Source organism: Pseudonaja textilis, chromosome 1 (assembly GCF_049901715.1).
Source record: "Pseudonaja textilis isolate UNSWEBS1 chromosome 1, rPseTex1.2, whole genome shotgun sequence".
Taxonomy (NCBI): Eukaryota; Metazoa; Chordata; class Lepidosauria; order Squamata; family Elapidae; genus Pseudonaja; species Pseudonaja textilis.
The window spans coordinates 246,904,545-246,919,489 of NC_141990.1; the positions used below are offsets into that span (position 1 = coordinate 246,904,545).

A 14,945-nucleotide genomic window follows, 5' to 3' on the forward strand; every position below is an offset into this window, starting at 1 on the left:
TTTCCAAAATTCTCTACTAAAGTACTCCCCCAGCCAGCAACCCCCATTCCATGTCAAGAGAGACTTAAATCAGTTATTAATGTCGTCTATAACCACAAGTCTTAAATCTACTTCAAAGGTTCAAGTCTTCTCCCGATCTCAAAAGTAGCCAGCCCAATCCTTCCAAGCAAAAAATAATCCACAAGCATCCCAAACCTCCGTGTCTCAAACTTTTTTCTCCAACTGGCATCAATATAGCAAACCTCTCCGATCCAAGCCTCCTTCTCCTCTAAGTCGCTACTGTTAATCTTCACTTCCTCCTCTCGAGCCCTTTCACTTTCAAACACTTTCACGTTCTCTCTTCTTTGCCACTTCTTTCCAGGCTCCAATCAGCTTGTTGCTTCTCAACAAATCTCTTCACCATTCAACAATCAAACACTCTCACAGGATCTCTGCACAAACCTCTTCGTTAGCTGCCACAGGCTGTCGCTCACTCTCTTCCTTTTGCAGGTGACAATTTGGACTATGGGATTACCATTGCAAGGCGGTGATCTCTGGCTGGTTAGCCTCTGCAGGGTTTCTCTTCGTTGTGATGAGGGGTTGCCTTCCCCTTTCACCACAGCCTGAGTCTCCTGACGCCAGCACGGTTCTCTACGGAAGCCATGCACCCCAAGGGGTTGCGCCAAACAGCAAAAAGGATTTAGAAGGACTGGAGGTGGGCTTCCACACCTCTGTTCGTCCTCACATCATCACCAGAAGTCCCACCCAGAAATACTTTCACAGACACTTAATTAGAGATGCATTATTGACCAACTGGAAGAAAATAAGGAGAAAATATTATTTAAAGATACCAATCTGGATTTCAACAATGGAAGCGATGATCCACCCAAATAATTTTGATATTAATAAGATGATTAAATACAAGGACTTATTGGATGTGCAAGGAAATTTGAAATTGTGGCAAGATCTTCAGGATCAGGGAGTACAAATCGACAGATGGGCATATCTTCAAGTACAGAGTAGATACAAACAGGATAAGAAAGAATTTAGAATCAATAATAAACTTCAGCAACTAGACAAAATTCTATTAGGCCCAGACAAAAAATATATAACAAAATTTTATAGTTACTACTAGAAGCAGAATTAGAGGAAGAAGTTGTCAAAGGGAATATGATAGCCTGGAGTAGGAATATAGGACGCAGTATCACTTTAATAGAACGGAGTAGAAATAATCTGGAGTAGAAATAATAAAACCACAAAATCGGCAGCCTACAAGGAAAATACCTACAAGATGTTTTACAGATGGCACCTTGCCCACTCGAGATTAGCAAAAATGCACCCCAACATGAGTCTGAATTCCTGGAAATGTAACAAAAAAAGGAGGGAACTTTCTTCCATATATGGTGGTCATGCATAGAGGCACAAAAATATTAGCAGGAAATTAGAAAATGGTTGGAGGAAATGACAATAGAACAGATTTAATTTAAACCAGAATTCTTTCTATTAGGGATCTATAATAAACAAATCTCAAAAAAAGCGAAGTATACAATAGTATACATTTTGCAAGCGACCAGACTGGCCTTTGCACAATGTTGGAAGCAACCTCATATTCCATCAGGGGAACTGATTATTCAAAAAATAGCAAATTGTGCAGAGATGGACAAATTAACTTTGGTATTAAAAGAAAAAGATACATCAATGTACTATGACAACTGGAACTGCTGGTACAAATGGATAGAACAAAGATTGATTAAACAATAAAGGGCAAAAGAAGATACGTTATAATTGTAGTAGTGAATTGTGTGTGTGTGTGTGTGTGTGTGTGTGTATGTGTGTGTGTGTGTATCTATCTATCTATCTATCTATCTATCTATCTATCTATCTATCTATCTATCTATCTTAAGTTTTCGTGGGTACTTACATGTATGGTATTCAGCTTTGTTCAGGTATTTTTCCTCATCATTATAGTCGTGCTTTTAAAGTTGTAGCAACGTTTCGGCAGAATCTCATCTGCCATCATCAGGCTTCTGTATAGTGTTCGTCTGTGAGTCAGACTTTCACAGCCATTTCTGTTTTAAATTTGGTGCTAGCCTACGCTGTGCCAGAATGGTTTTTTTCTTCATCCTGATTAGTTGGGAGTCTTGGTCTGTGTTTATTGGTCTTGGAATTTGCTGTGTTCTGCTTGATTGGTGTTTCTAATATCTTCTGTCTGTTTTGTAGATTTTTTTTTTTTGATTGGCTGGCAACGTTGTGTTTCCTGTATTGGAGGCTTTTAGTGCGGCTTGGCTCCAAGTAAATGGACGGCTATCATTTATTAGGAAGCTAGGTTTCATCTGGGTGCCTGGTTGGGGTGTGTTTGAGCTGGAGGTATCAGGGGGAGTTTGTTTGTGCCCAGGTGTTTGGCTGGCTTGTGGTGTGGGGATTTTTTCGTTTTAGAGTGCAGGCTTCCAGATAATTGACAGTCTGGTGGAGTCACAACTATAATGACGTGGGAAAATACCTGAACAAAGCTGAATACCATACATGTAAGTACCCATGAAAACTTAAGAAAACATATATATGTGTGTGTGTGTGTGTGTGTGTGTGTGTTTGTATTTGTATATGTGTATACATTCGTACAAGGATCAATTGTATAGAGGGTTTAAGATAAGGTTGAAAATAAGGTTCCACAAACTGTCGAGGATGAAAGTGTTTTTAACTGTTTTCTGATCTTTCTTTTTTTTTGTTCTTTTTTCTTTTCACATTTATGTACACGTTGTTTGTCTGTTTTAATTGTAAAATTAATAAAGTTTATTTTAAAAAAAGATAAATGTAAACATGAAGGCAATGATGTTTCATGCCAGGGCAGGAATATGCCATGAAATGTAAATAATCACTTTATATATTGTAGCATCTGCCCTTTTGGAGGGGTGGGGGTGGAATCAATTTGATAGTGAACTATATTTTATTTATTAATTTTTATGCCATCCATCTACCCTATAAGATGACTCTATATTTATGTATATATTTGATATTCAGGGGTATTTCTCTCTCCCCCCTCCCTCCCCCCTCTCCCCTCTCTTTCTGTGTATGTGTGTGTGTGTGTGTGCGTGCGTGCGTGCGTGCGTGTGGTGATATACATATTTATCTGCGTATATGTACTGTATATACATATAAGTATACATATACGTATGTACTGAGAATCTTCATAGATATTTTATGTATAACCTGTTGTTTCTTCCACTATCTAGATCCACTTACTTATTGTTTACAATAACTTTAAGGGCTAGGGTGACAGGAAAGAGAGAAAGAAGAGTTTATTATCTGATTGTGTAAAAATGAAACAGACTTATCTTTAAGGCTGTTTGTCAGACTAGATTCTTCAAGGTAAGAGAAATTAGAAGGAACGCCTCATATCTTTACTATCCAAGAAATATATTAATTTCCTTAGCTACTTTTCTGTCCTTTAATACAAAGGTAGATTTTACGGTCATTCTGTGTACCATTATTGTCACTTTCCATTCGATTCAAGGCTATGTGAAGCTGGCCAATCAACTGCCTTTTCTCCTTCTCTTAGTTTTTCAGAATTCACCAGTGCCAATGGTTGTTCTCTGAGCTAAGAAAGCTAGAATTATTGGTGACTGAATTTGGAATCTTGCACAACAACATGCTTGTTCTACTTGTTGGAGAAATAGTGTAGCTAGTGATTTAGGTAACCGAGATGGTGAACTAGGGCATGGGTAACTTTATTGATTAACTAACTTACTACCTCACATGAATTTTGTTTTGGGGAAAATGGAGAGAACAGAGGGCTATGTACTTTGCTTTGAATTCCTGTAGTCATAATGAGTATGAATTTATTTTTCACATTTTTAATACCCCTCTTCCTCAGAGAGGGACTTTCGGTATACAGTTGACCATCCTCATAAAAACTATTATTTATCTTCCTTTAAGTGCTTTGTTGGGCAGTATAGAAATAGCAAATTGTTGTCCTTAGTGTGTTTTTGTTAGCTATTGAAAACATTTACTTAAAAAATTAACTAAACACTTAAAAGGATTGCAGGTAATATTAAAACATCTTTTCATTTTTAATTAAGAATCATATATTTTATTTCTTTCATTGCCATTTTTATCAAGGCTTTTGTTCCATAATACGTAGATGTTTATAGGAGAGAGACATACATTCTTTATTTTCTGTCAGACTAAAATTACATCTCAATCAGATTTGTAATGAGAATTCTAATAGGTGTGACATCAACAATTGCCTCTTGCTAACAGCTCTCATAATTTAACCCTTCAGGTGCACAACTTGATTGATGAATTGCAGGCAGTCATCAAGAGCTACAAAGGTCATCTTTCTAAACTTGCCCCTCAGTTACAGGCTGAGCAGGAACAATGTTCTTCTTATGTCTACCAACATATTAAAGAACTCCCTACTTTTCCTTTGCAAGGGCTGCAGTTAAAGGTGGGTAGAGTTTACTAATCACTTATTTTTCACCTGTGTTTATTTAAAGCATCTGTTCGGTAATTTCCTGCAAATCTCCAATGTTTAATTTTGATTGTTCTAAGGAAAAGGTTTGTTCTTTTGCTTACAGTTATCTAGTTTTAAAGTTGGGATGCCCAGCATTAATTAGATGGGCATTATAAATTTATTGAAAGCCGCCTTGACACTTGTAAGGGCTGTTCTTCACCTAATGGATACAGTTATGAATGTCACATACTGCAACAACAATAATGCAACAGTGAAGTGTATCACATTTCTTTGCAGTAAACTTACTGATTAAAATTGTCAACACTAAAAATGTAAATTAGCTGGTTAATTTATAGAGTAGTTAAAACAGTATCATCCATCATGGATTATGGATTAAGTATAGTAAAGAAGGATAGACATACTGCTTTGAAGTACTGCCTATAGAGTAAGTTGAAAATTTATCATGATTATTTTAATTCTATGCTCACGATGTAGACAGGTATATATACTAGTCCATTACTGGTTTTCCCCCTTGAGGTACATTCCAGAACAGGACCATAACTAACTAACCACTTCCATATTACTATCAAAAATCAAGCCTGATTCCAGGGAGTATTTCTTTTCCTATCTTGGCAGTATTCCAAAAACAGTAAACAAATGTGGTATTATATTTGCAATATTTTGTTTTTTCAACTATTTCGAAAAAAGAAACCTTGCAAGTACTTCATTTTTTAATCTGGAAGATTATGGTGTTTTCAACAAGCCAATGACTGCAATTATTTCAAAACCAAAAATAAAATAAAATAAAAGAAGCATAAACTGAATAATGGTTTGAAACTGCTGGATGGATCCTTGAATAATAACCAAGGAAATATTATGTGCTAAGACATCACATCAGGCGTTACCTCTTCAGTCCTCATAAGGAGATGCACAAATCATTGATTGATTGCAATGCCTCCATTCTCAATTTTCTATCATCTTCTTCCATAATTACATCATAAATAAATAAATAGTTCCTGTGCTGCTCTTCTGTGATTTTAAAGATAAGAATATAGAAGTAGAACACTAGTTCAAATTAGTGGCCTACTCAGCCTAGCTAATTTTCTATCAAAGCCACCAAAACAGGAAAAAAAAACCATAATTATCCTATTTAGAAACCAAGTTCTATTTCTCATTCTTATCTAGAATCAACAAACAGTTGTGGTTATGGCATAGGTTAAGAGAACAGACAATTAGTTTTGCAGCTACAAGTGCTTTATCTGTATTCTTAGACCACAACAAGTAGTGATTTCATAAAACTTGAACAGGTTGTGCTTTGGATACCTCAGCCAAGTTTCTCTAAAATTTGGCACCAATGTAACTCAAGTATTCAGCAAGTCTCTTGCAAACTTGTCAAAGTAATCACCAGTTCACATATTAGAAGGTTTTGAAACACATGATTAAATTAGGCATAATATAAATAAGCCTTCTCTGCTATCATAAGTATGATCATATTCTGTACTGTGCAGTCATATTTGCAGCATTTTTTCTGCTATTACAATTCTATCCATCAGCAATGTTTCAATGTCCATAATTCCACTAGGATGTTTATTTTTTAAAAAAGTATGTTAAACAAACCTAGAAGACCAACAGTGATAGCCATGTAGCTTAACTCTTTTTGAAGTTAATCAGAAAACATATAATAAGGTTTTGTTCCAGACATTCTGATTTGCCTATTTTCTTCCAAGATTAACATAATTATGCTAATATAACCTGGAATTAGAATAGAGAATAATGAATATACTTTTATATTAGAAGAAAACTTCTTTTTTGGATTAGAGTACAAAACTATTTAAAAACAGTACATTCATATTTGAATGAGAATTTAAACACATGTTTAAATGTTTATATTTATATGTTTAAATGTTTATAGACAACTGAATTTACTTTTTTACTTCCTTCCTTCAACACTACTGCATCTACATAAAATAAACAATTTCTAAAAATCATGATAAATATAAATAAAATTTAGTAGTTTGACAATTACTAGTGAAAATGATAGAAATACCAAAATATAAAAATGTAGTAATTGTAATAATTGCAATAATGTAAAGTAAATAAAACAACATAAGACAAAATATTAAATAAACAAATTAAACCAATCTAACATAAATTTAAAGATGGCAACAGCAATGCTAAATCTAAGACTGATCCTCATTGAGGGATTTGATTGACTGATTGACAGAAATATTCAGAAATGTTTGAGTAGCATCTGAAATAAACAAAGTTTATGTAATACAATTATGGACATAATTAGATTAGAAACCAATGAAGAAAACCATGGACTGTTCATGCCAGATATGAGGAAGCCCTGAACAAAATCTTTCTAGAGATTCCTTCATTTATTTCTTTGCTTGGATATCCCTGACAATCCTGTTCTTCTTGGCAAGATACTTGGGTCACATATTTGATGCTCTTCTATCAGCTCACTTTATTTTCTGCTATACCTGCTGCTGATGGATGCTCCAGGCACTTGCATGTTCCTCTTCCTAAAATGTTATATAAGCCTGAGGACATTCTGCAGATATGGAGATATTAAGAAGGCTGAGAGCAGTCAAGTCAATGGTTTTGTATTAAATCCCTCTGGTATTGTTACTTAATGAACTTAACAAAAAAGAGAAAATAGCAATTTTCCAAGTTACTTGTTCAGTTTTGAATTTATAATCAAGAAGGAACTTGTTTATTGGTAAGTTGTATGAAATTGCTCAGACTGTAGATGAGGATGATTAATTTCTGTGCAGTTAAATATAAAACCTCTTTTGCATTGTGTATGTTTAGTCTGAGATCTTATATTTTAAGGGAATCCAGGATTTATATAAAAGAAAAGGCAAAGCATCAGTTCAGCTTAAGCACTATCATTCTTCTCTGTTTTTGTATTACTATGTCTATTTCCACTTCTCTGAACCTGAGTAGGAAATGGTTTTGGCAGTAATACAGGAAATAATAAATTGTTAGTGTAAAACCTACTGTGAAGTTTAACTTAACAGAACTTTAACTGTTTAGTATGGTGGAAGAACTAATGCTGCCATTTGTCTCATCACTATTTTTTTCCAGTTGGCAACTGCATTGGAAATATCTGTAGAGATATTCCATTGTATTTTTGTATTTTCAAATGGAGAATATGTTATAGCACTAGTGTTCTAATCAAATTTGTTATAGAAGTGTGAGACAGCAGATGCAAGACTTCAATGAGAGTGTGGTTCCAAAGTGTAAATGTACTGTAATGCTAATCAGATTTTATTTATTTATTAAATCTGTACAAAGCCTAGAATAGAATAGAATAGAATAGAATTCTTTATTGGCCAAGTGTGATTGGACACACAAGGAATTTGTCTTGGTGCAAATGCTCTCAGTATACATAAAAGAAGATACATTCGCCAAGAGTCAAGATTCATAAAGTGCAACACTTAATAATAGTCATAGGGTACAATAAGCAATCAAATCATACTAGGAAACAGTCAATATAAATCGTAAGTGTTGAAGTATTCCCCGTTAGGAGAATGAGTGCACTCAGGGAAACATAGTGAGAGTGGTGATGAATAACACACAACCAGCACACAGATACACTGAATAGTAAAATGTAAGTTTTACTTCCTGTAAATGGGTAAACGAAGTCCAACAAACAGTCCAAATCATACGCAGTTAAAGCAGTTAGTATTCAAAATAATCAGTCCAGGGATAATCCAAAAGCGAAGTCCTTTTCTTTACCAGTATCATAAACAAAGTTCAGTAAATGGAATTTGCGAATAGTTGCAAGACTCAGCAATTCAAGCAGAATGACGATCAGGCAAAAGTTAAAAGAAAAGCAAAGGAAATGCAAAAAAGAACAAACCAGGTTTCTGGGTCCATCTTATGGCCATTGGAGGAACCTCAACCAATCACAATTGCAACATTCTCTTAAAGATACAACAGTATTAAATGACTATCCTGGTTTATATATTGCCAACCGGTATTTTTAAAAAAGCCTGAGCTGGGCCTCAGCTATAGGAGGGCCTTGCTGCTGCTTCTCTGTTGGTGTTGTTCTACAGATCTTACTCCTTTAGCTGGAAGTCTAGCAATGCCTAGCTTTGATGTGAGTTCTCTTATCTGATTTATTCTAGTTTTATCCACTATTTTTTATTATTTTATCATTTTTATTTACTCATGTTCTCTGCCCTGTCGGGAGGGCAGGATCTTTGGTATACTTGTGAGGAGCTCTGTCATTGTTTGAATTAGGACTCGTTTCTTCTTGACTCCTGATTCCTTTTCCTCTGGATTTAGGACTTGTTTCAGTTACTAGACTCTATGCTATATTAGACAGCTCCTCCTCTATTGTGCTACTTAATATAATGAAGACAAAGAAAAAGAGCAGATCTCTTACTGACCTGGTTCTTCAACCTTATCTGAAGCAATCCAAGTTTGAGGACTTTGTTTTAGCTTGGCCTCTCGGTTTGAAAGCTCCTGCTCCCTTTTGTCTGGCTGCTTCCAGTTGTCACGATCTTCCGACGGTTGAGGGCATCACCTCCGACTTAAGAACAAAGGCTTATCTAAAACTACGACCCCCAACCAATCCTTAAATGAGCCCGCCCTTACAGAACTTTTGGCTCAGCAATGTTTCTTGGTTGCAGAAACTACAGTGAGCATTCAGCTCCAGTTTGATAAAATATTAAGTACTTTAAACTACTTAGTTTCCTGGACTACCAGTGGGTGCCCTGGGTTGACCGCTTGGCAGCCTGATGCAGCGGCAGGGTTCTCCCTGCCAAGCCTCAGCAAAAGCACTGGCCAATGTAATCCTACCAATTGTTTGAACTTTACATCTTTTGACGCAAACAGTCACCTGGTCCTACAGTCAAAACAGGTGGCCCTCATCATTAATCCCATTAATGGCCACCCCAATTAATGGGGTTCAACACAGCTGGCGAGGGGCCATATATTACAGTTATTGGGGCTAAAAGCTGATGATTTGAAGAAGGTTGAATTTTTACCCTCTCCTGAATACTGCAGTCAGTTTTGACAACTCTAACACCCCAAAACTATTTTTCAGAAGAGGATCCCTGTTAAGATCTTTTGGCATTCTGCCAAGAAGAGTCTTCAAAGATATATTGATTAAGCCACTCTTGAATAATCGACAATTTGTGAGTGGCAGGAGATTTATTGCCCCCAAAAGATCCCCAGCAGCCATCTCGGATACTACATCACGTATTAATTATACACCTATTCCCGCAAAATCTCCAGTTGGCGTCCTCTCAGATGGTAGCCTGACTGTTCCTCCTACAACTGGTCAAATTAACCCCCCGCAACTAGTAACATTTTACCAGGAAGCTTCCATTGACTTGATCAGCTGGGAAGAAATGGCCCCAAAGGAAGTGACACCAGCCCAGGGCACTCAAGGTTCCTTAGTAAATAAGCCCCAGGTCAGTGCCTCTGGGATTCCATCTATTTATGACACTGACTTATGTCTGGAACCAGGAGGAGACACAGCTCTTCGACTCCTTTTGTGCGCTTCCACAACCAGAAAGGGCCCAAATCATAAAGCGTCTGGATGCAGTTAAATCCAAGCTCTGGAGTCTTTCACTACCTGATAAGGGCTCCCTTGGACTCCAGGGAATCTATACTGATTTACCAATGGAAGCTCCCTTGGCGCTTTCTCCAGAATGTCTAATTCGTAAATTTAAAGATCCACGGCTACTTCAAACTCCGTCTGTTGATGCTGCTGAATACTTGCCAGCTAAGCAACCAATTAATGCCACAAGTACAAACTGGAGTGTGTTTAGAACCTTTCAGCCCCATGAACAAGGCTCGCCTCCCGTCCCTCCTTCCCTGTCTCTGCCTCCTAAGAGGATGACCCTGCCACTTAACAACGGGTGTATCTTTTCAGATCTGAAGGGCACTCTGGAAAAAAATTGATCACACAGAATGACTATTAAATCTGGCACACACACCCGCACACTTAAGTACCTTTCGTGGAACATAGGTTGGGGGAGAAGGTGTGGTACCACAGAATTCGCCAACTATATTTACTCATTTGATGTGGTCCTGCTTCAGGAGACCTGGGCATGTGATAAGATATCCCCTACAGGGTTTATGGTCATTTCCTTGGCTGCCACCAGACAATCCATGACAGGAAGGCCTAAGGGTGGTCTAGCTTGCTTGGTCTCTACTTCTTTGAAAGTGGAGACAGTGGAGCTGCCCTCCTGTGGCTTTTTAGCTATGGCGCTCCTTATTAAGAGAGGATGCAGCAAACTGTTTGTGTTCAATGTTTATCTTCCCCCGACGATGAGGCAAGCTGATACGAAGGCTCAATGGGGCATGCTGGAGAATTACATTACTTGTATGGAAACTAAATTCCCAGTACTGTACATCCTTATAGGGGGCGACTTTAGTGCCGGATTGGGAGTCCAAGTTCCCCATCAATTGAGGCACTCTACTTCCAAGAAACCCTCCAGGACATCTGATTTCAGCCAGACATTCTAAGGATGAATTAACAAATTTTGCTGGCATTCAGTTAGCCCTTTCAGCAGCCCAACACAATAAGATAATTCTTAATGGGAGTACCCTAGGTGATCTAGCTGGTGAGTTTACTTTTAATTCCTCACATGGGAGTAGTGTTATTGATTTTGTGCTGGTATCCCAGCTTCTTAGAAAGGCAGTCCGTGCTTTTTATGTGGACTACCTTACGGAGAGCGATCACTACCCCCTGGTTACAATCATTGGGATTTCCTCAAATATACACCTCCCTAGGGGCCCCCAGATATTAGATCCCTATGTGGCCTTATATACAAGGAGGATCAAGTGGTCTTGTAATACTGAAAGAAAGTTTCACTCCTTTTTATCATCTCTGGAGTGTCTCAGCTTATACAATCAGGCCCTAACAAGTAGTGGCCCAGGGACAATCTCGGCCTTTGAATCACTAATTAATAGTGTTCAAAGGAAGCTAGGAGCCATCCATAGGCCGAGTGGTCCATATCATTCAAGAAATAATTCTTGGTTTGACAAAGAGTGTCTGATGCTTAGGAACCAGATTAATCTGGTTTACCTGCTCTATCATAATCAAGGGGATAAATGCCCACCAGAGGACTAATATCGCTTGAAGCGGGAGTATATAGGACTAATTGCTAAGAAAAAGAAAGCTAGAGAGAGAGAGAAGTGGGATCTACTTCTCTCCATCCAGCAGAAGAACACTCGATTATTTTGGCAAATTGTTGCCAGCTCCTTGCCGGGTCATCAAGAACTCCCTCTCTGCTGTATTTCCAACAGAGCTTGGGAAAACCATTTCTTGGCAATTTTCCAGGCATCAACAAGTTCGACCATGCTTGGGCCATAGCTGCCTCCTGCAGTTCCTGACTGGCAACCCATGACTCATGCTGAGATTACTGAGCTTATCTCCAAACTCAAGTCAGGCAAAGTCCCTGGCCCTGATGCTATACCCCCTGATCTGCTAAAATCCAATCCCGAGTGGTGGATCCCTCTCTTAGCAAGACTCTTCATGCATATCAATACCTCTGGCAGGATCCCTACCTCCTGGAGCTTAGCAATTATTGTTTCAGTTTTTAAATGAGGAAATAGGAACAATCCAGCTGACTATCGCCCCATAAGCCTGCTCTCCATCATTGGAAAATTGTATGCTAAATATCTCCAATGTAGACTCCTCATTTGGGCTGAGGAGTTCAATATTATTGGTGCTGAACAGATTGGGTTTAAAGCGGGCTGTGCCACACTGGACCACTGCTTTGTCTTAGCGCACCTGGTCTATAAATATAATACCATACCAGGTAGCAAACTTTTATCGACCTAAAGTCAGCGTTTGACTCAGTCCCTACGGGACTGTTGTGGTCAAAACTGCTCAAAAGTTCTATCGATAGGCATCTTCTGTTCCTAATTAGATCCTTGTACAACCAGACCTCTAGTCAGGTCAGGTGTGGTTTGCAGGGAGAACTTTCTAATCCTATCCCGATTAAGAATGGAGTAAGGCAGGGTTGTGTTCTGGCTCCTCTTTTGTTTAATTTATTCTTATCTGACTTGCCTTTCACATTGGACGTATTGAGTCCCATACCCCAAAGCTGTCAACTACGAAGATCCCGCTTCTCCTTTATGCTGATGATGAGGCCTTCCTTTCATTGTCAAGGCCAAGTCTGAAAAGATTACTTTCTGCATTTGGGTCTTACTGTGCTGAGAACCACTTCTCCATTAATTATGACAAATCCAAAGTATTGGTGTTCTCTGGAGTCCGGAAATTGTATAACTGGGCTATCAATGGTAATGCTGTTAAGCAGCTTTTCCATTTTAAGTATTTAGGTATTCAATTTCAGAACACCGTGCTTGGACTAGACATCAAACCCAGGTACTGAATTCGGCCTCCTGTAGTCACCAGCAGATTTTAAGATTTTTTTTATACCCAAGGAGGCCAGTTTATTCCTTCTGCTCTGCATATTTATAAAGCCAAAATTTTGGCACAAACTCTTTACGGAATTCCCATATGGATATGGGGCTTCAAGGATTGTATTGAAAGAACCCAGGCTGTCTTTCTTAAAACTTCTGGGTCTTCCTCCTTGTGTTGGTTTTGCTCTGATGTACCTGGAACTGGGCACTTGATCAGTAGAATGTATGGCGTGGATTAACACCTTTAAATGGTGGTTTCGGGTGCTCTTTTCTGGCAGTTCCTGGTAGCTACCTCTACCTGGAATTTGCTGACTCTTACATTTCTCATTGGGAGAAGGAGCTGATGAAGAAATTACACCTGCTAGGTTTTACGGGGATGCCCTGGGAGATTATAGCCTTAAGGACGCCCAATTTAGGGTAGTCCAACGGCTTGTGGACATTGACTTGCAATATCTACAAGCCAGAGCTAACAAAACTTGCTCCCCTCTGATCTTCAGCCAATTAAATAAGTATGGACTGAGAATGGCTTCCTATTTTTACATTCTAACCATTCCCAAGCATAAAAGGGCTTTCTTCCTAGCTCGCTTTAATGTCTTGCCCTCAGCACTACTGGATGGACGATTTAAGAGGCTTCCGATTAACGAGCGGCTATGCCCCTGTGACAGAGCTGAGGCTGAAACTGTGGAGCATGTCCTTTTATATTGCCCTATGTATAATGCAGGCAGATCTAAGTTACTGTCTCTCCTTGAAACAGACCCTTCTAGACCCAATGTTAGTAATTTGTTCTTATATTGTCTAGGGGATGGCTCCTCATACATCACTTCTCAGGTTTCCAAAGATTTTTTAAGAGCTGTAACCATCAGAGGAGAACGCTGTAATTCCCCTTAGTCAAGTTTTTGGTGACCAATTGTTCATGATTAATTTTCCCATGTTCTTCTTTTGTTGTACTTGTGTTTTGGTCTGTGACCGCAAATAAAGTATTATTATTATATATTGCCAACCCAACTGTTAGGTGATTATCATTCCTAACATTCTCCCCTTTGGGTAGGACAATATATAAAACCTTACAGTTTAAGTTCACATTCCTCACAGCAAGCTTTATGTTTTACAGTGCCTTGTGCCTATTCTTCCTTTTTAGTGGCTATTGATGGTTTAACTTTCTCATCATTAGGGACTACTTGGGTGTCGATAATAACATCATTGTTGGATGCCACCCAACGTGCTCAAGAAATTTAGCACTAGTGCTACAGTAAACATTAGCTGTACCTGGAGCCCAGAATCCAAACGATCTATGGTTGGCCTCATAACCTACAAAAAATAATTTCCTAGCTCTATGTTGCCCTTTCAGTCTTTCTTGTGAGGGAATATGCACCCATGCTGGAGCTCCAAATGTGTGTAGATAACTTAAATTTGGTTTTCTGCCATGCCAACAAGTGAATGGCAATTCACCAGTTGTTGTGTTCACCACATTATTTAAAACATGGTTGGTACACATTATGGCTTCACCCCACAGTGTTTCAGGCAAATCTGAATCGGATAACATAGTGTGAGCCATGGCTTGTAATGTTTGCCCCCTTCATTCTAAAAACAAGTTATGTTGTGGTCTGTAAGGGGCAGAACATTTATGCTTGACACCAGCCAATTTCAACATTGTTTGGAATCTAGTGTAATAAACTCAGTCCCATTAACTGTAACTAAGCTAATTACCCTATATCTCATTTTCCTTTCAGCAAGTCTTAGCCAGTTAAAGAAATGTTGGAACATTTCTGTTTTGTTTTTCATTAAATATTAGAATATTAGAATAAAATAAATAAGTGATCACTAACCAATACCATAATCCTAGAACCATAGCCAGATAACCTGATAATCACCATCAAAATTACAATTCATGGATGTTATGGTTTTTTTATATTTGTCCATATATGTACAAGTTCTTGTTTCTACTTTTCTGTGAGCTTCCTCTGGATTTATTCCAGAAAAAGAAGAAAAGAGTAGTAAAATTTCAAAAGAAAGGAATTTTTCATTTCCAGACTGGAATAAGGTTGAATGTGGGTATGAATAGCTAAGCTGATCAATGTAATAACCTTCTTAATCTCTGTGTCCACTAGAGCTGCTTTGG

At 38.1% G+C, this 14,945-nt stretch overlaps 1 protein-coding gene across 1 annotated transcript in view; it reads left to right on the forward strand.

The window, feature by feature from the left end:
• Positions 1 to 14,945, forward strand: part of DCDC1 (doublecortin domain containing 1) — a 283,783-nt gene that overhangs the window by 134,490 nt on the left and 134,348 nt on the right. The window contains exon 10 of the mRNA XM_087921221.1: positions 4,259 to 4,423. Coding sequence (XP_087777347.1) covers positions 4,259 to 4,423 — 165 coding nt within the window. The remainder of the gene's footprint in view (positions 1 to 4,258; positions 4,424 to 14,945) is intronic.